This window comes from Orycteropus afer, unplaced genomic scaffold (genome assembly GCF_000298275.1).
Source record: "Orycteropus afer afer isolate SDZICR_OR568_19922 unplaced genomic scaffold, OryAfe1.0 scaffold00052, whole genome shotgun sequence".
Lineage (NCBI taxonomy): Eukaryota > Metazoa > Chordata > Mammalia > Tubulidentata > Orycteropodidae > Orycteropus > Orycteropus afer.
The window spans coordinates 13,731,427-13,757,428 of record NW_006921639.1 but is presented as its reverse complement, the minus strand read 5'-3'; the positions used below and the strand labels follow the sequence as shown (position 1 = coordinate 13,757,428).

Here is a 26,002-nt window from a genome sequence, read left to right as displayed (position 1 = left end):
GGAAACTACAAAACACTACTTCAAGAAACCATAAGAGATCTACATAAATAGAACACACTATGTTCATGAATAGGAAGATAGAACATTGTGAAAATGTCAGTACTACTCAAAGCAATCTATACTTCAATGCAATCCCAATCTAGAGCCCATCAACATTCTTCAAGGGTATGGAAAAACCAATCACCAACTCTATATGGAAAGGAAAGAGATCTCAGATAAGCAAAACACTATTGAAGAAGAACAAAGTGGAAGGAGGTCTCACAGTCCCAGATCTCAAAACCTACTGTACAGCCACAGTAGTCAAAATAGTCTGGCATTGGTACAATGACAGACACACAAACCAGTGGAACAGAATTGAGAACCCAGAAATAGATCCATTGACCTACAGTCAGCTGATCTTTGACAGAGGGCTGAAATCCATTAAATGGGGAAGAGATGGTCTCTTTCACAAATGATGCTGGCAAAACTGGATATTCATTTGCAGAAAAATGAAACAAGATCTGCACCTCACACCATACACAAAAACTAACTCCAGATGGATCAAAGACTTAAATGGGAAACGTAAAACTATAAAGTTCCTCAAGGCAAAAATAGGGGCAAATTTGGGGCCCTAATATATGGCATATGGCACAGGAGCTCTGGTAATGTAGTGGCTAAGGCACTTGACTGCTAACCAGAAGGCTGGTGGTTCAAACCCACCAGCCACTCCTTGGAAGGAAGGTTGGACATCTACTTACATAATGATACTGCCTTGGAACCCAAGGAGGGGTTGCTATGAGTCAAGTCCAACTCGATGGCAAATAACAACAACAACAATATATGGCATAAATAGACTGTCAAGCATAACCCAAAATGCATAAACAGCAGAAGATAAGCTAGATGAATGAGGCCTTTTAAAAATTTAATTTTTATATGTTTCAAAAGGCTTCTCCAAAAGAATAAAAGGAGAACCTACAGATTGGGAAAAATTATTCAGCAATGACATACCTGACAAGGGACTTACTCTAAAATTTATAGAAAACTCCAACACCTCAACAACAAAAGACAAACAATCCAATTAAAAAACAGGCAGAAGACGTGAATAGACACTTCACCAAAGAGGATATGAAGGCGGTCAACAAACACATGAAGACATGTTCATGATCATTGTTGTTGTTGTTGTTATGTGCCGTGGAGTCAAACCCAACTCATAGCGACCCCTCCTTGGGTTTCCGAGGCAGTATCACTACAGAAGTAGGATTGCCCAACCTTCCTTCCGAGGAGTGGCTGGTGGGTTTGAACCGCCAGCCGTCTGGTTAGCAGGCAAGTGTCTTAGCCACTATGCTACCATGATCATTAGCCATTAAAAAACCAAACTCACTGCCATTGAATCGATTTGACTCTTAGCCACCCCTCCTTGGGTTTCCGAGGTGGTATCTCTACAGAAGTAGATTGCCCAATCTTCCTTCTAAGGAGTGGCTGGTGGTTTTGAACTACCAGTCTTCTGGTTAGCAGTCAAATGCCTTAGGCACTATGCCACTATCAGAGAGATCAAATCAAAACAATGAAATACCATCTGGCCACAGTACTAATAGCAAAGTTCAACAAGACAGAAAACAACAAATGCTGGCGAGGATGTGGAGAGACTGGGACTCTCATACACTGCTGGTAGAACTGCCAAATTATACAACCACTGGGAAAAGCAGTATGGTGGTTCCTTAAAAATTTGTAATTAGAAATGCCATTTGATTCAGCAATCCCATTACTAGGTATATATTCTAAAGAAGTGAGAGCCAGGACAAGAACAGACATATGCACAGCCATGTTCATCGCAGCACTATTTATGATACCAAAAAGATGGAAGCCACCTAGATGCTCATCAACAGAAGAATGGATAGCAAACTATGGTACATACACACAATGGAATACTATGCAACACTAAAGACTAATGTAGAATCTACAAAACACCACATAACGTGGATGAACTTGGAGGACATTATGCTGAGTGAAATAAGTCAATTACAGGACAAATATGGTATTAGTTCATCACTGTAAAAAGTCAAGGAAAAGTTTATATACGGAAGGAAACTTTCTCTGTTGATTATGAGGGGTGAGAGGAGAAGGGAGGAAACACTGCAAAAATAAAAAATAAATATAATAATAATAAAAAGAATATTGAAAAAGGAATTACATTGACAAAAATACTGTTATTTTGGAATGTAAAAGCCCTAGACCAGCAGCACTTGGGAACTTGTTAAGCAATGCAAATCCTCAGGTCCCACCCCAAGTGGACTAGATCAGAAATATCCTTCTAATGATTTTTTGTTTTAATTTTTATTGTGATTTGGGTGAAAGTTTACAGAAAAAAATCATTTTCCATACAATTCATACACATTTTGTCTCATGACATTGCCTGCAATTCCCCACAATCTAATAGCTCTCTTCTCACTTCTTTCTTGTGGTTACCTCTTCCCTGGCTCCTTCCTTCCATGCACTCCCACCACCCCCGAGCTGACTCCCTGTGCAAACACTGCCTTCTGTTCTCCCATGATTGATGCTCCAAGTAGTGTATCTACTTGATGTAAATCTTCAGCCCACATGCCTGTCTATTGTTTAGCTGGAAGCCACAGGAGTGAGCTCAATTCCAGACCTGAAGGTTAGCTAGGGGCCATAGTCTCAGGAGTCTCATCAGGCTTTATCAAACAAGCAAACCTGGTCTTTTTTTTTTTTTAATGATTTTGAGTTTTGTTCTACATTGTTCTCCCGCTCTATCCAGGATCTCCTGTGCTGATTTCCCTCCAAGTGGTTGACAGTGGTAGCCAGGCACTACTATCTAGTTCTTCTGGTCTCATGGCTCATAGTCATATAGGCTGAGGATCACATAGCCTTCTGACAATTCTTATGCACACCGGTTTGAGAACCAGTCTATCTAGAATACATAGATCTAACTCATGGTAACTTCATGTGTGTCAGAGTTGAACTGTATTCCATAGGGTTTTCAATGGAAGTAGATCACCAAGCCCTTCTTCTGAGGTTGGTGGACTTAACCCTCCAACCTTCTGGTTAGCAGCCTAGCATAGGGTTTTCAATGGAAGTAGATCACCAAGCCCTTCTTCTGAGGTTGGTAGACTTAACCCTCCAACCTTCTGGTTATCAGCCTAGCACATTAACCATTTGTACCACCCAGAGATTCCAAACACATAGCAGCTGCCCATAATCATGACCAAAAAAGGCTGACACAATGGGTCTGAGAAAAGTAAACTCAAATGGGTTTACCTGTCTTCAGTTCTTCAGATACTAAGATTTGTTATTCTATTCTGAGACCCAGCACCAGGAAAGATTTGTCAAACCTGGCCACACATTGGAATTCCTTGGGAACTTTAAAATATTCTCATGTACTTGGTCTGAAAAGAGCTATCATAGCTTAGTACCTAAGACATTTGACTGCTAACCAGAAGGTTGGCGGTTCAAACCCACCAACCACTCCATGGAAAGAAGACTGGGCAATCTACTTCTGTAAAGATTTACTGCCTCGGAAACCAAAAGGTGTCACTATGAGTTGGAATCAACTCGACGACAGTGAGTTTGTTTTTTTGTTCTGAAGTACGGCCTGGCCAAGAGGAGGGCTCAAAGCTCTCCAGGTGATTATAATACACTGCGCCAAAGGTCCTTCAGCATATTTAAGAATCACCTGGAGGGCTTGTTAAACCATAGACTCCTTAGCCCTGCCCCTGAGAGTCTAATTCCATAGGTCTGAGAGTGGGCTCTAAAACTTTCATTTTTAATGAGCTCGCAGATGATTCACTGGCCTCCAGACCACACCTGGAGTACCATAGTTCTAGAAGGAATGTGTTTATTTGTGAGACAGCTGTCTACTCTGGGCTGGGATGGTCAACTTCTCGCCAGCTGTTCCTCTATGAATCACCACAATACTTATTGTTCTTCCTTCTAAAGTTTCCACTCCATTACGTTATCAGCATCTTAAGGACAGAATCTGTGTTTTCCCATCCTTGTGTGGCTCACAGGAGTCAATGATGTGCACACAGTAGGAGTTGCCTTATTCAAGTGCACTGGCATCTAAGAGCTGCTCTTGGTGTTTATTTTCTTCCTTCCTGATCTAGCCAGCTCAAATCTCAATCACTCAAAGCCCTGGATTCATATTAAAAAAAAAAAAAACAAGCCATCTATTTTTGAAGAGGATGCTAAGGTAAATACACATCCAGCCCTAAAGATTCAGGTTGTTCAGAGGCTGCTCCAATAATAGCCCCAGTGAAGTACAGCCATCTGGAGAGCTTTTGGCACCTATGAAAACGTACTGCTGAATTCGTTCCTTGAAGACATTCATTTTAGGATGTTATTTCCAATTTGGCATCTAACAGACCTGTGCAACTCAATGAAGATTTAGAATCTCTGTTGCCTACAGAGGGCATCTTATTTAAAGCATGTCCGTGACAAAGCAATATCAAAAGAACACAACTGGATATCTCTTAGAGGGAATAATTGCTCTACAAGCAAATGGTTGCAGCTATACAGCCATCAGCTCCCTGAAATATATTCCAACTTTTAACATTCCACTTTGCAGGGACTTCCTTCTTCAGAACCCAATCTCAGGGGCTAAACTTATAATGAGCTCATTTCTCTTGCCATATACAGCAATTCCATCTCAGGGTTATACACAAGATCCATAGTGCCATTGACTTTTCTTTCCCCAAAATATAAGCTCAAGTGGAGATTAGAGTCCACAATCTCTAAAATGATAGCATTTAAAGATGGACTGAGGATAATAGTATGGATTATTTTTATTGAAAGGCACTCCCTGGTTACAAACTTATGGACAACTCCTACTTGCCCTTTGATGTTATGTAAATGAGGCCTCACTTTGAAATGACTGAACCAACTCCTTGTTCTTGTTGTTGTTATGTGCTGTCGAGTCAGATCTAACTCATAGCGAACCCTCCTTGGGTTTCCGAGGCGATATCACTACAGAAGTAGATTGCCCAACCTTCCTTCCAGAACCAGCTTCTACTCAGGACAAATTCTTCATCACAATCACCTTCGCTTGCTGCATGTGCAGTTTTTAAATCACTGAAAAGTCTTAGAGTCTTTTTCTTACACGTAAGTAAGGCTAACTAAGAACCCTAGGCATCTGTATTTGGCTACTTGTACAGAACAGATCAAGAGAACCTCAGAAAAGTAGACTAGTGAAAAAGATTAAAAAAAAAAAACACAACTTTTTTGGAGGCTAGTAAGTTACAGAAATTCTATTCCACCCACACACCCCCCCCCACAAAAAACATCACACTCACTGCCCTTGAGTCAAATCCAACTCACAGCAACCCCTCCTTGGGTTTCCAAGGTGGTATCACTACTGAAGTAGATTGCCCAATCTTCCTTCCGAGGAGTGGCTAGTGGGTTTGAACTGCCAGCCTTTTGGTTGGCAGTCAAATGTCTTAGGCACTATGCCACCAGAGCTCCTAGAAATTCTATTAACTCAATGAAAAGTATTTATTTATTTAGAAAAGGATGGAGTTATTTTAATTTCCTTTCTCACCTGGAAGTATCAGTGAAATTCTGTTAGACAATCTCTCTGGCTTCTGTGATAAGCAGGAAAGTGCATCTAGTATTTTATCTGGTTAGACAAGACTATTAGACTTTGTTTTAAATGTAACTATAATCACTAGGTAAGTTTATGGTGTGGGAGGTCGCTCAGTAATGTGGAACACGGCCCTCAGTGGTAGACTGCTGGGTTCTAATCTGGCTCTGCTACTGACTCACTACGTAACTCTCTGCAAGTTACTTAACCCATCTAGGCCTTAGTTTTCTCATCTTAAGATGTAGCTAATAATGAAATAATTCCATAGCATTGTTCAGAGAAGTAACTGAGATGATTTATACAAACATAAAAACCAAAAAACCAAACCCACTACCATCGAATCATTTCCAACTCATAGTGACCCCCATTGGGTTTCCAAAGCTATAAATCTTTATGGAAGAAGATCGCCTCATCTTCCTCCCATGGAGCAGCTGGTGGGTTTGAACCACCAACCTTCTGGTTACCAGCTGAATGCCTTACCACTACACCACTAGAGCTCGTTTATACACACATACTCACATGGATCATATGAACACATCCAACTTCACCCTGGTGACAGAAGCACTTTTTCTCTTAGAGCTCATGCTTGTATGCTTGCACTTGCTTTTGATCTTTTATGTTCTCTCTCTTCTAAAGACACCTGTATTTTTCGGTATTTTATTTTTTAAAAATAAAACCACTAACTGCAGGAGGAGGTTTACTTAGAAGGCTTTGGGCTTCAGGGGACCTGGATGTCAACATGTAGGATGGGTCCCCTCAGCAAGCAAGTGTCCTCTGGGGATCTCCAAGGCCCTTCCTCCAGACCCAGGCACCGAAAATAGGAACCTGAGCTTCACCCAAGGGGTAGGAGAACAGAGAGTTCTTGTTAACAGTGGCTGAGTCTAGTCAAGGTCTCAGATCACAAAGACCTTGTGGGAGTACAAGGACTTCACTTCACACTAATACAACAAACTCCAGAACAGTCCTGTAGGGGGAACCAGAGACCTTTCCCTTCAGAGCCTGAAAAGGCCATTTCAATAGCTTTGGGAGAGTAAGGAGTCCTGGGGAAGGAGTTGGGCTGCAGCCAGGCCCAGCATCTCTTTAGCGCTTTTCTGTCTATAAAAACCAAAAAGCCCACTGCCATCGAGTCGATTTCCACTCATGGCAACCTTACGGGACAGATAACTGCCCCATAGGATTTCCAAGGCTGTAAATCTCTATTGAGGCATATTGCCTTATCTTTCTCCCGTGGAGCAGCTGGTAGGCTCAAACCACCAACATTTTGGTTAGCAGTTAGATGTTTTCGCCAATACCTATGGAGGCCTTAAATATATTTAAACTTAATTTGGGGGGTGGAATGGCAGTGGGTTTCATTTTGACAGTGTATTAATGATTTCCCTAGCATCTGCTCAAGCAAGTGTTTATTTCTCTTAGATATAGAATTTGCACCATTTGGTCCTTTCACTAAAACTCACTTCAACAAACATAAGTATCCAGTGTGTGCAAGGGTGTCTTGAACACACAAAAAGTAGACAGTTATGGTGCTTAGTATAATTATGGGGCTTAGTTACACAAGACACATTACAGAGCAGTGCAATCCAATAGAACTTTCTGCAATGTTGAAAATATACTATATCTGCACTGTTCAAAATGGTAGCCACCAGTCCCGTGTGGCTATTGAGCACTTGAAATGTGGCTAGTATGACTGAGGAACTGAGTTTTTCATTTTAATTTACATTTAAAGAGTCAAATGTAGTTAGCACAATCTAGACTTTAGAGCTTTGCTACTTAAAACATTGCCCCCTAGGCCAGCAGCATCAGCATCAGCATCACCTGGAGACTGAAGAAATGTAGCATCTCAAGTCCACCCCAGACTTCCTGAATCCAAAATTGCATTCTACAAATATTTCCTGGTACTTCATATGCACACTGAAATTTCAAAAGCACTCTTTAAGGGAAGGGAGCTCTGGTGGCATAGTGGTTAAACATTCAGCTGTTAACCAAAAGGTCAGTGGTTCAAACCCATCAGATGCCCCATGGGAGAAAAATGAGACAGTCTGCTTCTGTAAAGATTTACAGCCTTGGAAACCCTAAGGAGCAGTTCTACTCTGCCCTGTAGGGTTACTATGAGTTGGAATCAATTCAATGGCAATAAGTCTTTTAGAGGAGCTCTGGTGGCGTAGTGCCTAAGGCACTTGACTGCTAACCAGAAGGCTGGCGGTTCAAACCCACCAGCCCACCTTGGAAGGAAGATTGGGCAATCTACTTCCATAGTGACACAACCTCAGAAACCCAAGGAGGGGTTGCTATGAGTCAGGTCCAACTCAATGGCACATAACAACAACAAAGTCTTCTAGGGAAAAAATGTACCAAATATTAACAGAGATATAAAGTGGCTCTCATCCTTACCACACATTGGAAGCAACTGGGGAGTGTTCAGAAATGCTGAGCCTGGGCCCTACCCTTAGAGATTCAGATTTAATTGGCTGGAAGTTTGGCCTGGACATCCAGAGTTTTGAAAGGTCTCCAGAGGATTCTAATGTGTGTATAGCTTATAGGACAGTGGTTCTCAAAATTGAGCCAGCATCAGGATCATCTGGAAGCTTGTTAAAAACACAGCATGCTGAGTCCCCTGTTGCAGAGTTTGATTCAGTGGTTCTAGGACAGGGTCTGAGAACTCACATTTCTAACAAGTTCCCAGGTGATGCTGATGCTACTGGCCTAAGGAACCAATGGCCATGTAATTTCAAAAGCATAGCCATAGAACCAGAACGTTGGCTGAGTCCTACATCCACCATTTACCACCTCAAAGTTATCTAACCCCTGAACCTGTTTTCTAAATTGTAAAACTGGACCAAAAGCACATTTTCTCAATTGTTTGTTGTGAATATTAACTGAGATGATGCCTGAGATGCTGAGCATGATTTCTGGCTCCTAATAAGCCAACAAAAATTATTAATTATCATTATTATAAGAAGATCTACTTATTCATTCATTGACTCACTCTTTCATTCACAAAACACAGATTATTTGCCTGACACTGTTCTAGGCATTGGGGATACAGCAGAAAAACAGATGGTCAAAGTCCCTGCCACCCCGTCATCATAAAACACCAGTTGCTGTCAAACTGATTCCAACTCAAGGTGACCCCATTCATGTCAGAGTAGAACTGCTCCATAGGGTTTTTAATGGCTGAGCTTCTGGAAACAGGGCCTTTCTTCCGAGGCACCCTCCAGGTAGATGTGAACTGCCCACCTTTTGTTAGCAGTGTGTTAACTGTTTGTAACACCCAGAGACTCCTTGCTGTCACAGAGCTTACATTCTAAGCTGACAGTGCAAAGCCAACTGCTATATGCAGTGTTGTCATAACACCAGTCCCAGAAACCAATGCTAACAATGGTCAGGAGACATTTATTTCTACTGGGAGAATTAGAAAGCTTCAAACAGGAGGTGGAGTTAGGGTTGTGCCTTAACTGAGAGCAGGATTTCAAGCAGCAGAGCCAGGGAAGAAACGTTTTCATGACATTGGCTCAAGGGAAGAGGCAGCAGGCCAGATGCTCTGAGGAGGCAACCAAGCAACCAGGCAGACTGGAAGTGTAAAGTTTATGGAGATGGGGGTCTGGGAGTCAGGGCTATGCACTGGGGGCAGCCCATAAGGGACTACCTCCACTCTCTGGCCAAACCACTCTCTGGTTTTTCATCACAGTACTCTGAAAACGACTGATGTCAGGACACAGAAATTTGCCAATGCTTTTACTCTTGTTCATTCTTACCAGCTGCAGAAGTTCTTCAATGTAAGGTCCAACTGCCAACTAAATGGTCCTGACCTCAGCCTGAAGAGGGGTTCTTCAACCCAAGGAGTGACCCTGAGCCAGATGCTATGGTGAAGGGGCCAGCCAACAAAGACCTCATGACTGCAGCCAAGCCCCTGACAAGGTGAACATGAAAAGGGGCAAATGGTGTTACATGTTACTTTCTTTGGGAAAAATGTTATCTTCACAACTCTTTGACCTCATTTGGTACCGTTCAACTCTGTTCTCTTCTTACTCTTTCAAGTAAACTCCAAAAATCAAGAAAGTATGATTTCTAAGGAAAGAGGGCATTTACACAGGGCATAGGCAGACCTAACACGTCCCCTTACTGGCTGCAGCTCCACAGGAAGGGGTCCCCAGACCTTGCTGAGAACAATGGGCAATAGACAAGTCCATCTAGTAATTCACTACCCTAAAGAAAGGGAAGAGGAAGGGATTCAGAACCCAAAGAGGAGCTTCACCAGGCTATCCTCCCAAACAGGTTAGAAAAGTGCAATGAGGCAAGGTTGAATGGCTGCTGAAGCTTTTGGACTTTTTGTCATGGGCTTTGTGGAGCTACTAGAAGACCTCAACAGGGCAGGGATCTCAGCTCTAACTCTTCCTGGCAAGTTACTTACTCCCTCTGAGCCTCAGTTTCCTCTTTGGCAAAATGGGAATAACAACACTCATGGTAGGCAGAATAATGACACCCCCACCCCCAATAGATGCCCAAATTCTAATCCTGGGAACATGTGAATATGTTACCTTACACAGTAAAGAGCAATTTAGGCAAGAGACAGAATTAAGGTTGTTCATCAGCTGACCTTGAGATGGGGCGATAACTCTAGATTATCCATTGGGCAAATGTAATCACAAGTGGCCTTAACATAGAAAGATGAAGACAGAAGAGGAGAGTCAGAGGAAAAAAAAGGAAGACAGAAACAAGATCAAAGTGATGCAACGTGAGAAGGACTGGAACCATCATTGCCAGTTTGAAGATGGAGGAAAATGACATGAGCCAAGGAATGTGGGCAGCCTCTAGAAACTTGGAAAAAGTAAGGAAATGGATTCTCCCATAGAGCCTCCAGAAGGGAATAGAGACCTGCTGACACCTTGATTTTTCTTCAGTAAGAGCTATATTGAATCTTCTGACCTTCAAAACTGTAATATAATATGTTGTTGTTGTTGTTTTAAATAAACCTGGCGCCACTGAGTCCAATTCATGATGATCCCACATGTGTCCGAGTAGAACTGTGCTCCACAGCATTTTCAATGGCTGAGTTTCCAGAATCAGATCACCAGGACTTTCTTCCAATGCACTTCTGGGTGGACCTGAGCCTCCAACTTTCCAGTTAGCAGCTGAGACCATGTATGCACTCAGAACTTCTTATAAGACACTAAACGTGTGGCTGTTTGGTACAGCAACTACAGGCAACCAACACACTCATCTCACAGGTTTGTGGGATGATGCCTGGCACATGAGAAGACTTTCCCCTATGGGATGTCATCCTCATCCATGGGCACGTGCCACCATCTACATGCCATGTGTTTCTCTCCTAGAAAGGCTCACTCCTTACCACTCTGCCTATCATCATCAGCAAGACTGTCTGCTCCCTAATCCCCTACCCTCCACACTCTGCTCCCATCCCCAGCACATATCCTCCACCAAAACCTCCTTCATTCTTCCACCCACGTGAGCTCTCTCCTCTGAACTCCCACAGCCCTTACAACCTGTACCTCACAATTTTGGCCTTAATTATATACTGGATGATGTTACCTGATGTTGTTCCTGCATGTGTGCTTATTTTGGTTCCAAAACTAGATTGAAACCTTGGTCTTGAATAGGAACTGGTTTTGTCTTTTTGTTGTTGTTGTTTTTAAGGATCTGTAGTTTTTCTTCAATCCTGTTTTGTATCACCTTTTGACACATAAAGGGACTGGACAGGCATATATTTATAAGCAGATGCTCGCAATCATTTTACTTGGTGACTGGGCATGAACTCATTTTTCTATTTTTCAACAGTTTAATGAAGGTTGATATGCTAGGGAATTACAGGTCTAAGACAATTAGAGAATGAGCTCAGAGTTTTCCGACTACAGTGCCAATGACCCCTTAGCACATCCCAAGTTTAACAGAGGGGAGGATGTTGGGGATCACAGTAAAATCAGGCATGCTGTTGTGTTTGTTAATTGCCATCACGTTCAATCTGACTCACAGCAACCCTGTGTGTGTGGAGTAGAACTGCTCCATAGTTTTTTAAGAAATAGATTGACAAGCCTGCCTTCTGAGGCTCTTCTGGGTGAATTTGAAGCACCAGCATTCTGGCTAGCAGTGAAGTGCTTAACCATTTGCACTACCCAGGACTCCAAAACTAGGCACATGTTTCTTATCCCATAATGAGTAGATAGATACTAGGTGCTCAACAAAACTGAGTTAGATGACCCGCTGGTGAGTGCCTTAAGTTTCCTCTGCTCTCTCACACTTTTTTTTTTAACCACCCGCAATGATCTTGAACAAACACATACACACAGACAGACAGACAGACAGACACACACACACACACACACACACACAGGAGTCATAGCCCATTGACCTACCTCGGGGATATAGTGTCTGTAAGAAGGAGACAGACAAAAAAGTTCTCCCTAGTACCATGTTATTCAGGTCTAAAATTAAGCTACATTGCTCATTTCAAGGTGCATTTATTGTAGGGAGGTAGGATGAGGATTTTGCAAAAGAAACACAAAAATGAGTAAGTTGGTGTGTGGGAACAGGAATTAAAATAAGCAGTGGCTTGCTGTATGCCAAGATGGATGTCCTCACCTCCCGCTGGCTTATTTTGGGTTCCATCCTGGTTTGTTTTCTCCCTTGGTGCTTTAAAATATTATAGGTAGATGAGGCAGGGAGGCTTGGGATAATAACGGCTTCTTATTCATGAAGCCAGGAGCTCTGGTGGCACAGTGGTTACACATTCAGCTGCTAACCAAATGGTTGGCAGTCCAAGTCCACCAGCCACTCCATGGGAGAAAGACGAAGCAGCCCACTTCTGTTAAAGATTCATAGCCTTGAAAACACTGTGGAGCAGTCCTACTCTGTCCTATAGGGTCACTGTGAGTTAGAATTAATTCAATGGCAGTGGGTTTGGTTCACTTTGGTTCATGAAGCTCTTACTATGTACATGATGCTTTCCATTACCTCAGTTCATCCTCAGTGCAGCTCTCTGAGGTAAATGCCATTTTCATCCCCACTGTACAGGTAAGACAACTGAGTCTGAAACAGGTAAAATTACCTTGATCAAAATGACCTATTAGTGGCTGAACAAAAATTAAAGGGATCTCTGGTGGCACAGTGGTTAAAGCATTCAGCTGCTAACCACAAAAAAGGTTGATGGTTCAAACCCACCAGTCACTCTGTAGGAGAGGCAGTCTTCATCATAAAGATTTAAAGCCTTGGAAAACATATGGGGCAGTTCTGCTCCATCCTAAATGGTTGCTGTTGAGTTGGAATTGACTTATTGGCAGTGGGTTTAGTTTTCTTTGGTTTTGAGCACAGGTTTGAATCGAGGTAGTCAAGCCCAGAGCTTGGCTCTCATCTTCACACGACTGACAGAAGTGCTAATGCTATCAAGTCTCTCTCTCTGAGGTGGAACAAATCAGATTTCCAAATTGTTCAGGGACACTGGGACTCAGGCATCTCCACGCTAGCTCCGTGCATTTCCCTGATCCTAGCAGCAATTCTAGAAAGTGGGTTTGAGTAAGGAGAGAGGCGTGTGAAAGAAGAGACATTAAAATGCATGGTCTTAAATAAGATCTCTTTCCTCTTTTCTTGCCTGAAGTGAAGCTCTTTATGAATAAGGGGAGATGGAGGGATGCCAACATCGAGAAGCAAAACCAGCTCAGTCATTCTCAACCCAGTCCTCAAGGCAAAACTCTTTCAAAGACAAGGGCAATGGCAGGAGAGAAGCATCAGAGCATGGATTTGAAGTCAGGCAGAAACTGGGTAAATCATCCTTTCCACAGTTTGAGATATGTGGCCAGGGGTAAGAGACTTAATCTCTCTCTGAGACTCAGTTTTCTCATCTATTAAAAGGGGAAAATAACAATTCCTACCCTCACAGATTTGCTCTGAAGATGCAAGGGAGGGAGTATGCATAGATGCAAGGGGCCTAGATGAGTACATGGCACATAGCAGTGCCTGAATAAATATCAGCTATTTTCATTAATATATTGTTAAACGTACTAAGATGATACGTGCAATAAAGTAAATATATACTGTGCTATATAACATGCAGGAGTCTGTGGATGGTGCACATGGTTCTAAAACTCAGCTGTTAACAGAGATGTTGGAACCTCTCCTTGGGTTTCTGAGGTGGTATCACTATGGAAGTAGATTGCCCAACCTTCCTTCCATGGAGTGGCTGGTGGGTTTGAACCGCCAGCCTTCTGGTTACCAGTCGAATGCCTTAGGGACTATGCCACCAGAGCTCCCATGAAATAGGTACTGGGCTAAATAATATGCAGGAGTCCCTGGATAGCGCAAATGGTTATAAAACTAAGCTGCTAACAGAGATGTTGCAAGTTCAACTCTCCCAGAGGCACTTCGAAAGAGGGGTATGCAGATCTACCTGCAAAAAAAATGAGTCATTGAAAACCCTATGGAGCAGAGTTCTACTCTGATGCAGATAGGCGTACCATGAATTGGTTATATAATACACAATCATTCAGTAACAGAAGAAATCAAACAGGGTGTCCTGGGTCATACTGGGTTGTACCCTGAGAAAGGGAAGGGTGGAAGTCCTGGTGTTTATTCTGTTATTTATTTATTTAAGCCCCTCACAGTGCTGGGTGGGATCAAACGGTTTGCATTTAACTGCTAATCTAAAGTTTGGTAACCCACCCAGAGGTACCACAGAGGACAGGCCTGGCAATCTGCTTCCATAAAGATTGTTGTTATTGTTGCTGTTAAGTGCCACGAAGTCAATTTTCAACTCACAGTGACACAGTAAAAGATAACTACACAGTAAAAGATAACTATGTTATGTGACAGAGTAGCACTGGCCAATAGGGTTTTCTAGGTTGCAATCCTTACAGGAGCAGATCACCAGGTCTTTCTCCCACATAACCACTGGGTGGATTTGAACTGCCAACCTTTCAGTTAGCAGCTGAGTGCTTAAACATTGTGCTGCCAGGGCTTACTGACAATAAATCCCTATGGAGCAATTCTACTCTATAACAAGTAGGGTCGCCATGAGTTAGAATTAATTGGACAACATCTATAACAACAACAGCAAAGTGCTGGGTACAGCCCAGCCCTCTGCCTCAGGAACCTTCTACAGAAGAACTGAGATAGATTTCAGCTTCCTGTATCTCATCCCAAACCTTGGCATCTTTTTATTCTCTGAGAGAAGAGCAGCACTGTCTGGAATGCTCCATTTAATGGGATTATTCCTTCTACTTTATAAGCCATACCTCCTGGGAATGTTCATTTTATCTCTGGCAGTTCATCAGTACAATAATTGTTTCATGATGTAATAACCCATGTATTAAACCAGACATGGGAACCTCCTTGAAATTTTTATTCTGAATTCTCTTCCATAATGGGTAGATCAGTTTTGGATTTCTCCAAAGGCACTGAGTTACCAAAGGACCAAAAGTATTCCATTAAAAGGTGTTTCCATGGATGAACCTGGAGGACATTATGCTGAGTGAAAAAAGTCAATGACAAAAGGACAAATATTGTATGAGACCACTATTAAAAAATGTCAAGAAAAGGTTTACAAACAAAAAGCAATATTCTTTAATGGTTATCAGGGATGGGAGGAGGAGGGAGGGAAAATGAGTAACTAGAGAGTAGACATTACCTTGTAGTATTACCTTGGGTGAAGGGAAAGGCAATATATAATAAGTGGGAGGTCAATACAACATGACCAAGACAAAGGAAGACACTAGAAGGTACACAGAGTAAAAGATAACTATGCAAAATACTATTATCAACACAATAATAGTAATAAGGAAAAAATAATTTGCAAGCAGCTACATAGGTAGACAGGCAAGATGAAGAGGTAAGGAATGGCATGTGGGAGTACACCCACAAACATATACAGGCTTGGCTGAGGACATTTCTATAAACGTATTTGCATATGCTACATATATATCTATGTATATAATAGAGCATGTACGGGGAAAAGTTATGAAAACTTCTTGGCCATAACCAACACCTTGAGAACCTAAGACACTGGGATTTGGGGTTTAGGACCACAGTCTCAGGGGACATCTAGATCAACTGGCATAACCTAGTCCACAAAGATAATGGTCTACATCCTACTTTGGTGAGTAGCAAATGGAGTCTTAAAAGCTTGCAAGCGGCCATCTAAAATACAACTATTGGTCTCTCCTCATGCAGAGCAAAGAAGAGTGATGAAAATCAAAGATGCACCCATGTGAACCACAGCCACCACTAGCATGAGACCAGAAGTAGATGGTACCCACCTACCACTACCAACTGCTCTGAAAGGGATCACAATAGAAGGCCCTGGACAGAATAGGAGAAAAATGTAGAACAAACTTTAAAAACATAAGAAAGACCAGACTTACTGGTCTGACAGAGATTGGTGGAATCCCCAGGACAATGGCCCTTAAATACCCTTCAAGCCTGGAATTGAACCCACTCCAAGGGATCACCTTTCAGCCAAATAACAGACAGGCCTATAAGGTGAACAATAATATCTATGAATGTACTCCTCAGAACAAATCAACCCTATGAGACCAGAAAGGTAGTATTTCCCCCAAAACAAAGTATGGAAACCAGGAAGGGGCAGGAAAAAAAGAGCAAATGGAAACAGGGAACCCAGGGCAGAAGTAGAAAGAGTTCTGTTGCATTGAGTGGACTGTAAGTAATATCATGAAACAAAATGTATATAAACTGTTGAATGGAAACTAATTTGGTCTATAAACATTTATCCAAACAATAAAATGCTTAAAAAAATGTTTTATCCTATAAGATGAGAAAGGTTATTTACTTTTATGATTTTATGGTCCAAAATGTTATTGGCTTGTGTTTTAATAGAATTTATGCTTCCTAAGGCATTTGACTGCTAATCACAAGGCTGGTGGTTCAAAACCCACAAGCCACTCCCCAAAAGGATGATTGCGCAATCTACTTCCAGAGTGATACTGCCTTGGAAACCCAAGGAGAGGTCGCCATGAGTCGGATCTTCCTCGATGGCAATGAGAGAGAGAGAGAGCATACTACATAATTTTCTTATGTATTAAGCTTTTGTTCTTGTTGTTGTTGTTCTCCCCATATTCCCACTGCACTATAAGAGGTCAGGACTCTTGGTTCATTTTATTCATCATTGTTTCCCAATCATCTGGAATAGGGCTTGGCATATAGTAGGTGGTCAATAAATGCTATGAAATTAATGAATAAACTCAAGTAAACTTTCAGAGCATATTTCTTTTGAAGAGCAAACTAAGTTGATGCAAAGATATACCTCATTAAAAATTCAATTTAGCCTCATCTATTCCCTTAAGGAAAGCTGGGCAATCTACTTCCATAGTGATACTGCCTCGGCAACCCAAGGAGCGGTCGCTATGAGTTGGGTCCAACTCAACGGCACATAACAACAACAATAACAGTTCCCTTTTCTGGGAGCTCTGGTTGCATAGTGCCTAAGGCATATGACTGCTAACCTGAAGACTGGTGGTTCAAACCTACCAGCCATTCCTCAAAAGGAAGACTGGGTAATCTATTTCTGTACAGATACTGCCTTGGAAACCCAAGGAGGGGTTCCTATGAGTCGAATCCAACTCAATGACAGTGAGTTTGGTTTTTGGTTTATTCCCTTTTGTTTCTTTCTGTTTGTACCAACAGACTTTGTACCAGATTAGAACACACTCCCAAAACTCCAAATCAAATCACTAGCAGAGAGGCATGGATTTAAAAGCACCCCAGTTGGCCTGACACTAAAACGTTTTAGGAAACATCTTCCTAACTTTAAGGGGCAGAATCTGTTCCACCCCAGTCATGAAGGGGCCGCCTCCATCACCCTTGACCACAGGGGACAGAAAGAGAATGGACATTGGCATAAGATTCACACCCACAAAGTGAGGACGGGAAGGTCATTTAATGAAGACCTCTCATTTGTCAGGATGGAAACTGAGGTTAGAAAAGCAAAAAAAAAAAAAAAAAAAAAAAAAAAAAAAAAAAGCAGTTACCCAAGTGTACAGAGAAATTATAGTGAAGCCAGGACAAGGAAATAGCTTCCTTCCTCTTTTTCTCTCTGATATATGTGTTTGTTTTTTGTGTTGAGGTGTGTAAGTGTGTGTGTGTGTGTGGGGGGTATGCATGTGTATGGGTATATGTTTGAACTGATAGTACCAGAATGTCTTGGAAAGAATCCTGGTTAACAGCCCATCCATAATTTTAATTCAGGTATATCGTAACTTAATTGCATTAACTTCCTAGTTCTCTCCAAAAACCTAGACCCCAAACTTCCTGTTAATGACCTAAGTGTCTTAGAGAATTTCTGAGATCTAGTCCAACCTTCATTTAACAGATGAAAAACAACAAGCCACGTGGAGAGACATGAGTTCCCCAAGGTCACAAAGCCAGTTAACAACGAAGCAAAGCAGCTGGGACCCTGATGCCTGGCACTGCATAGCCTCCTGAACCACATGCCTGGGGCCTCTGAGGGCACAGTTGGGTGACACTTATGATACCTATCACGTTTGTGTGTAGCTCCAATGGTCTCATCATACTGGCTAGAAAACCTAACCAAGCAAGTCTCAGACCAAGGACAAAAACATTTCCACTGAGCAAGTGAATGCAACTTTAATTAGAAAACAGACTCTTTATAAGGTATGAGAAGAACTCTGGTGGTGCAGTGGCTAAGTGGTTTAAACTCAACAGCCACTGTGTGGAAGAAAGATAAGGCAGCCTTCTTCCATAAAGATTTATAGCCTTGGAAACACCATGGGGCAATTCTTCTCTGTCCTATAGGTTGCTATGAATTGGAATTGACTTGATGGCAATGGGTTAATGGGATAGAGTATGAGTGGATAAATATGTGTGCTTATCCATATATTCAGGAACTGTGGTAGTTTAGTGGTTAGCATTGGTGGTTTGAATCCACCAGCTGCTCTGTGGAAGGAAGATGAGGCAGTCTGCTTCCAAAAATATTTTCAACCTTGGAAACCCAATGAGGGTCACTATGTGTCAGAATAGTGACACATACTATGTGTCAGACTCATTCATAAATAGTGACACACACTATGTATCAGACTCAATGGCTGTGAGGGTTTTTCTTTTTTTTTTTAATAATCACATGCATTATATATAAAAGATTTATTTAAAAATTTTTACACTAGGCATATAATAAATTCACAGTGTTAGCAAGGGAACTGAGACATATTACTAATAGGAGTATATCTTGACATAATATTTTTGGAAATGTATCCATCAACAGCTATACAAATTACAATACATATATTCTTTGATCTAGCAATTCCTATTCCAGGAACCTGGAACTAGCTATAGAAATAGGACTGCACAGATATATGAATGAAGGTGTTTATTAAACCTTGTTTATAGTAACAGAAAAGGAAACAATTAGGTGGCTGAATAAACTGAGTTGTGACAACATATGGAATTTTATGCAACTATTATAAATTATTATGGAGCTAATGAGATACCCATAATCTATTAATAAGATAAAAACAAGTTGCAGTGTTAAGATGTATTATTTTAAACAGCTTTTTGTACAAAACCAAGAACCTCTAAAACACTTTTGCATATACATGGACATGTTTGTTTGGGATAGAATGGGTGTTAAAGAAAAATACAGAGTACTATTCACTTTGGTCATCTTGGGGAAAAGGCAGTGAAGGATACATCAGGAAGAGATAGTTCATATTTTCTTTAAACATTTTTGAATGCTTTCACTGGCTAAAATACATATATATTACTCCAAAAAAAAAAATGAAGTTAATCCAAAAATTTCTAAATGTAAATATGAAAAGAACCCACAAATAGTCCTCAAAGGCTTGCGTTAGCCTCCCTTAATCCCCCAGTAGATCCACTGGCCACAGAAACACTCAACTTCAGGGAGAAAATCAATCAGTACGACAAAAAGAACTTCTGCAAGAGGTCTCTGGTAGCCCATGGCTGCCATGACCATCCTCCGAGAGGGCTACTTTTCACATCAGTAGGCATAGTCTCGAGAGATAGGAAGTAATGTTCCAGCACAGCTCCAAGGAAAGCTCTCCCTTTAACACAGGAAGGAGCTCTGCTTCCTGTAAGCTGAGAGGCTAACTCCAGAAGCTTCTCTTTTCCCTTCTCCACAAAGGAACTCAAAACTATTAAAAAGAAAAAAAAAAAAAACATGCAAAGCCTTCTGGTTGTAAAATGAAGCACAGGTAGATGCTACTGGCAGGCAGCCCATCTGGGGCACCTAAATCAACCACTTGGAAAGTCAGCCTTGTCCCCATAGGCTGCTTTGTCCACTCCTGACTCCAACTTCCTGAATGAAAAGTAGCAGACCTATGAACAGGGATGTCCTGGCCATGACAGTGATGACACCTCGAGCTCAACAACAGTAAGACTGCACTACCTGTTGTCCTACCTGTGCAAATCCGTGTGGCCGGGTGCACCAAGGAGAATTATCATCACCAACTTCCAAACCTTCAGGAGAGTTGTTCACATTACTACACAAAAACTTTCTTTCTGTGGGCGCAACCAGGCTGCCCAATCTAAATCCCAAATTCCATATTTTAACCATAGCCCAGGACCCAGTGAGGAGGAGGTTGACTTACCAAGCCAGCTTCTGTTTAAGTACACAGACACAAACACGGGAGGCACCGTGAAGAAATCCACTACAGAGTTCACTTCCAGCCAGAACCACAGCTTATCATTGGCTGCAATAAACTGGAGAAAGAAGAGAAAAGAGAGAGAATAATCAGAAGCATGGTGGTGACATTAAATCTATATACTCTGCCAAAGGGTATGTTTTGGTTTTTCATGGGAGTCTGGAAGAAGATGTTGCAGTTCTTCTCATATCTATACCAGTCAGATGCTATTTTTATCTGAAAGTTCTTTTGTGTAAATGATAGGATATATGCTATGTTAGCCTTAGAGAGAGATCTGGCAGCATATTTTTCTGTGATTTCCAACAACAGCATCATAGGGATGGTTGAGTGATCTTACTTTCATTAGACTCTCTAATGTAAATATAATTGTAAATAAAGCTGCGTGTATGCATTCATTCACACACACACACATCTGTATAATCTACATTCAGCAGAGCGCCCTTAAACAGAGTCTCATATAATTCCAAACCCCAAATTCTACCAGTCTACCCCCGGATTTTATTCTCATAACTGCTCCTTCATTGCTTGGCAACATGAGCAGTGCTAAACATAATTTTTAAAGTTTTGTTTTGTTTTATTCCCTGTATTTAATTTTTAAAGGAATAATGATTGAATGGCTGAGAAACAATCTTCCAGGGAGCATTAATAGTTATCTCTATGAAATAGTTGATCTCTATTTCTCATCCTTGAAACAAAATTAACATGTTCCAGAAAATGTTTAGTTAAGGAAAGGGCTCTCTTGCAGACAGAAAATCATAATGCAGGTACATTTCGCTTCCTAGATAACACGGGCTTCATCTTGCCTCTAAGAGCAGAGAGTGAAGGAGCATGATCGGTGGATACCAGAGTTCCATGCCCTCATCAAACCACTGAGCAATGTAGCTCAAACTTACCCGCAAGCCAAAGTAGAGAAGGAAGAACACGTTGAAAGCCATGTCGATCTGTAATGTGAAATCTCTGTAGAAATTCTGGCAGGATTCTATTGGGCTATTAGACAGGAAGAAGAAAAAGCAAGAGGTAAATGCAAAGCATCATCAAGGTTTCCACAATGCTGAGAACTGGTGGTGCTTGGAGTAGAGGACAAAATGAATGTTTATAAAATAAAACATTTGGTCTTTCCACCCCCTGTGATAATCAAGCAAGCATTGCCAAGGGGTCTTTCCATTCAACCATTCAGACTTTCATTCTTCTATTGTTTTATATATATACATATATATAATTTTATGTATTCATATTATTTTTACCATCATTCAACAGTTGAGCTAAGACTCTAAAGAGGATCATGCAGACACCTTGGAGGAAGGACAAGCAGGAGAGATCATCAAATTCCTTAATTTCATATTAACCCTTAAAGAACTGACTTATCTCTTTTCGAGGATATGTACCAAAGATAAATACTGCCCTTCACACCCTCCAGCCCCCTGGACGTGGAACCCATTTTCAATTAAGCACAGTGGCTCTGTTTTAGACCTTGAGGAAGCAATTAGTTCACTAATAAATAAAGGAGCCAGGAGCATCTCAAGGAAGCTGTGCAGGAGAGGATCCTGGTTGATGTTTGACTAGACTATGTATGGACTTCACATACTCTGATCTGGGGGAAAATGTATAGCCCAACTGATAAAATTCTAGACCATCAAACCAAAATGTTGAGGAATATGAAGCAGTACTCTAAGGGTTAATTTTTTTTTTTTTTTTTTTTTGCATGCAGGTTAATTGGCTTTTTGTGTGTCAAGCAGCCAATGCGAACCCCCAGCACACTGTACTTTGTTCAAGAATAGGCAGTTCAAAAGGGTACACTATACAAACTGGTACATGGCTTCCATGTGCTTTCCTGCACCGATACTAATCAGAGGATCAGTGTGTGAAAAGTCTCAAGGTTTGGGCTGGGTGGGAAGCAGGAAAGCCTCATAAGCTTCTCAAGGCTGTGAGTGAAAATTCAAAGTATCCTGTTACCAGTAAGCAAATGGTAACACCCAGACCAAGAACATAGAGAAGGTGAATGGAGGGGAAAGGAGAGGGGATGGGTGGAGAAGCACAATCTTTCCTCAAACAGGAAGCAACGCGGACCTCTTGGAGGCAGGGGGGAGCTAGCTTGGGAAGTGCAAGATGGAGGATTTCCCAGTACTACCACTTCGGAAATCGCTGAATGCAATACCAGTTAGTATAGTTGTACTTCTGTAAGGACGATGCTGGGTTGTTCAACAGGCAGGAGTCAGTGCAATTCAGGTAGCAGGACCTTTTTCAAGGAGCGATAAGTCAGTGTGGGACCCTCCAATCATGTGACATGCATTGAATTGATCCATTGGTCATCTCTAACAAGTCAAACATGCCCTCTGTCATCTTCCAAATCACACATATGTGGAAAAACTTCCAGACAAGCAGTAAGAGTAACCTACATGTGCATTTACAGACTAAGCAGACAGGAAAAAACAAACAAACAAACTGAAAAACAGTCCTTTTCTCAAGGAAATGACAACTGCCAGTTTTTCACCACACCAGGGAAATGAGAGGAAAGATACTGTGGAATTTGGTTAGTTGGGCCTGAAAGTAGAAAGGAGGCAGGAGCAAAAGAAGTGAAACATCATAGCTTCCCCTTTGCTACTCGCCTGCTCTCCAACACAGTTACTAATTAGATGAAAAAAGGAAAATCCAAGCCTACAGTGAATAAGTAACATGTCTACAATTCCCAGACTATTGTGGTACTTGGTTTTGTTTCAAGAATGAAATTCACAAGATCCACAAGACATCAGAAATCTTAGAATAGTGAAAGGAACCACATGACTAGGTTGACCAAAAAGCTACTGCAGATCAAAGATGAATCCTTTTGCACGTACAGTACTGCATTGTCAGTGAAGGCAAACATGGGTATACGGGTAGACAGATGGGTGGCCAGGCTGAACTAGTAGGTATGTCTATGAAGTGGGGAGTGTATCCAAGAACATGTATAGGGTTGGCAGACAATAGTCCTATAAGTTTATGTGAATGATCAGAATTACCAGGTGTATAGTAGAGCTGACAAGGGGCAAGGCTGCGGTCACTGCTTGGTCACAGCCAGTTACCCAGAGCAACCGAGTAGCTGAACCTGTGGGCTCGGGACCACAGTCGCTTGCAGGGGACATCAAGCTCAATTGGCATAACATACTATACAAAACATTGTTCCAACTCCTACTTTGGCGAGTAGTGACTGGGATCTTAAAAGCTAGCAAGTTTTCATCTAGATGCAATGATGGGTCTCTCCTCGTCCAAGACAAAAAAGAATGAAGAAAACCAAAACTTCATAGAAACAATTAGTCCTAGCGACTGGTACATACACCATCTGATCTGCAGCCTATACGACTATGAGACCAGAAGAACTACACAGTACCCGGCTATCACTGTCATCCACTTGGAAGAGGATCTATGTAGGAGATCCTTGATAGAGAGGGAGAACAATGTGGAACAATTGTTCTCAAAATCATTTGGAGAAAAAAAAAAGGGGGGGGGGCAACCAGGTTTGCTGGTCCCGATAGAGCCTGCTGGACTGAGACTATGGCTTCTAGCTGCCCTTCAGGTCTGGAATTGAACCCAACCCTGTGGCTTCCAGCCAAACAAAAGACAGGCATATGAGTTGAACATTTACCTGAGGTAGATACACTCCTTGGAGAGAACAATCATGGGAGAAAGGAGGACTGCTTGTGTGCAGGCAGACAGCTCAGGGGGCAGGAGTGCATGGAGGGATGGACACAGGGAAGAGGTAACTACGGGGAGGAAGTGGGAGGGGAGCTGTTGCACTGTGGTAAATTGTGGTCAATGTCATGAGACAAAGTGTATGTGAAGTGCTGTATAGAAAGTGAATTTGCTCCATAAATTTTCACCCAAATCAAAATTAAAAAAAAAAAAAAATCTACTACAGGCAGACCGCAGGTTACAAACACCTGACTTACAGACAACTCCTATTTGCCCTTTAACATTATGCAAATTTGCCTTCACTCTAAAACCTCTGAACCAATTCTTTATTGTGATCACTTTCACTTGCTGCATGTGCAATGTTTAAATCATTGAAGGTTTTGAGCCTTTTCTTGCACTAAAATAAGGCTAAATAAGAACCATATGCACCTGTTCTGACTCACCTACAAGTTCCATTTAACAGATGCAGTTAGGAACACATTTTGTTTGTAACTTGGGGACTGCCTATATCCAAGATGTAAGAAAACAAAACATCTCTATTCCTTAGGGGCCAGTGGTATGATGTGCTACAGGAAAAAAATTGAGGGGTGTGTGTGTTTGAGGGGAGGGAGTGAGAAAGAACAAGTGAGGGTGGGGAGTTTTATAGGCTGATAACATACTCATATGTTCACTTGTGCCAGTAGTGACTTAGCAGTGCATTATAAATTTGTATTCAAGACTGATGAGCACACAGTCAAGGGAACAGAGAGAAGTCTGAGTTACCAAGTCTATCGTGGAAAACCCAGAATCTTTTCAGCAAGACCAAACAATAACTTTACTGTTGCCCTCACAACTGTTATTGGAATAACTAACACTGGTGGCATACTTAGGGATCTTGCGAATTCCCCAGCTCCAACAGTATAATTTACTTTTTCTATTAATATTATCATTAACTTCTTGCCTCTGTAGTTAATTTGTTGTTAACCATGAAATATATCTAGCAGGAAAGTATTTGTTAGGTCATAGGAGAGAATGGAATAGGTGGGGAGAAAGATGTTCCCTCAATGCCCTTGAGGATGTTTTGGTTTAACATATATAGAAGCAGACATTGAAAGTAGCATAAAGAATGACACTGCAGCAACTTCTTCCATTGCTCCTTGCCTTCTCGGTCATTCTGCTGCTCTCTCCTATATCGCTCTACCCAAAGACAACAATGACAGGGGCCATAAGCTACAGGACACTGTTGAAAACATACCTCAACAATACCCCTGCTTTACAGAGTAGGATGTTGAAACTGTAACAGTCTTTTCCCCAATCCTTCTTTCAAATATTTAGAACTGATTCATGCATCATTTCATATAATTCTTTTTGTCTTGGACTTTAAGCTGAAATAATAAAGGAAGTAAGTGATGCTGCTAGTACTGGTAGTGGTGACTTTTCCTCCGGCTACCACTCACTAATAATAGAAGCTCACAGATAATATGAAGAAGTTGGGAGAAAAGCAGGAAATCCTAATGCAAAACAAAGGCCACAGGTCCCAGGACCTATATAGGCCTGCCTAGCATGATCAGGGAGATTGTTTTCTAGCCCTTTTGGTTCTTTCCTGCTTGCCATGAGAGCCCCAGGAGAAATGCCCTGCCTGCTTTTCTCAAGTGGGAACAGAACAATTTATCAGGATCCCCTCTGAGATAAATCCTCCAAATGCCTACAGTCTATGGACTCACACATTCAGAGACCACAGAGTATAGATTCCAAAGCCCCATCATTTCATTGCCCAAATGGAGAAGTTCATTGATCTTATAAAGAGAGAAGACATAATTCAATGACAAAAGGATTGGCCATATCAATGAGGATTTATTTTTCCCAAAAAGGGACTTTATCTTAATGATTAATTTTCATTGTAGGATGGAGAATGGAACACAAGCTCCTATTCCTGTTTTAAATAAGAGCATTTCTTAGGACTAGACAGAGAAGTTTCCATAGCTAGAAAATACTTTTTTTTTTTTTTTCTTTCTGGTGGCGTAGTGCTAGCTGCTAACCAGAATGCTGGCGGTTCAAACCCACCAGCCAGTCCTCAGAAGGAAGACTGGGCAATCTACTTCCATAGAAATACCACCTTGAAAACCCAAGCAGGGCCCAATATGAGTCA

General features: G+C 41.6%; 1 protein-coding gene across 1 annotated transcript in view; it reads right to left on the bottom strand.

The window, feature by feature from the left end:
• Positions 1 to 26,002, bottom strand: part of KCNMA1 (potassium calcium-activated channel subfamily M alpha 1) — a 1,147,148-nt gene that overhangs the window by 386,547 nt on the left and 734,599 nt on the right. The window contains exons 3-4 of the mRNA XM_007938677.2: positions 21,102 to 21,195; positions 20,155 to 20,266 (exon numbers count right to left, since the gene is read on the bottom strand). Coding sequence (XP_007936868.1) covers positions 20,155 to 20,266; positions 21,102 to 21,195 — 206 coding nt within the window. The remainder of the gene's footprint in view (positions 1 to 20,154; positions 20,267 to 21,101; positions 21,196 to 26,002) is intronic.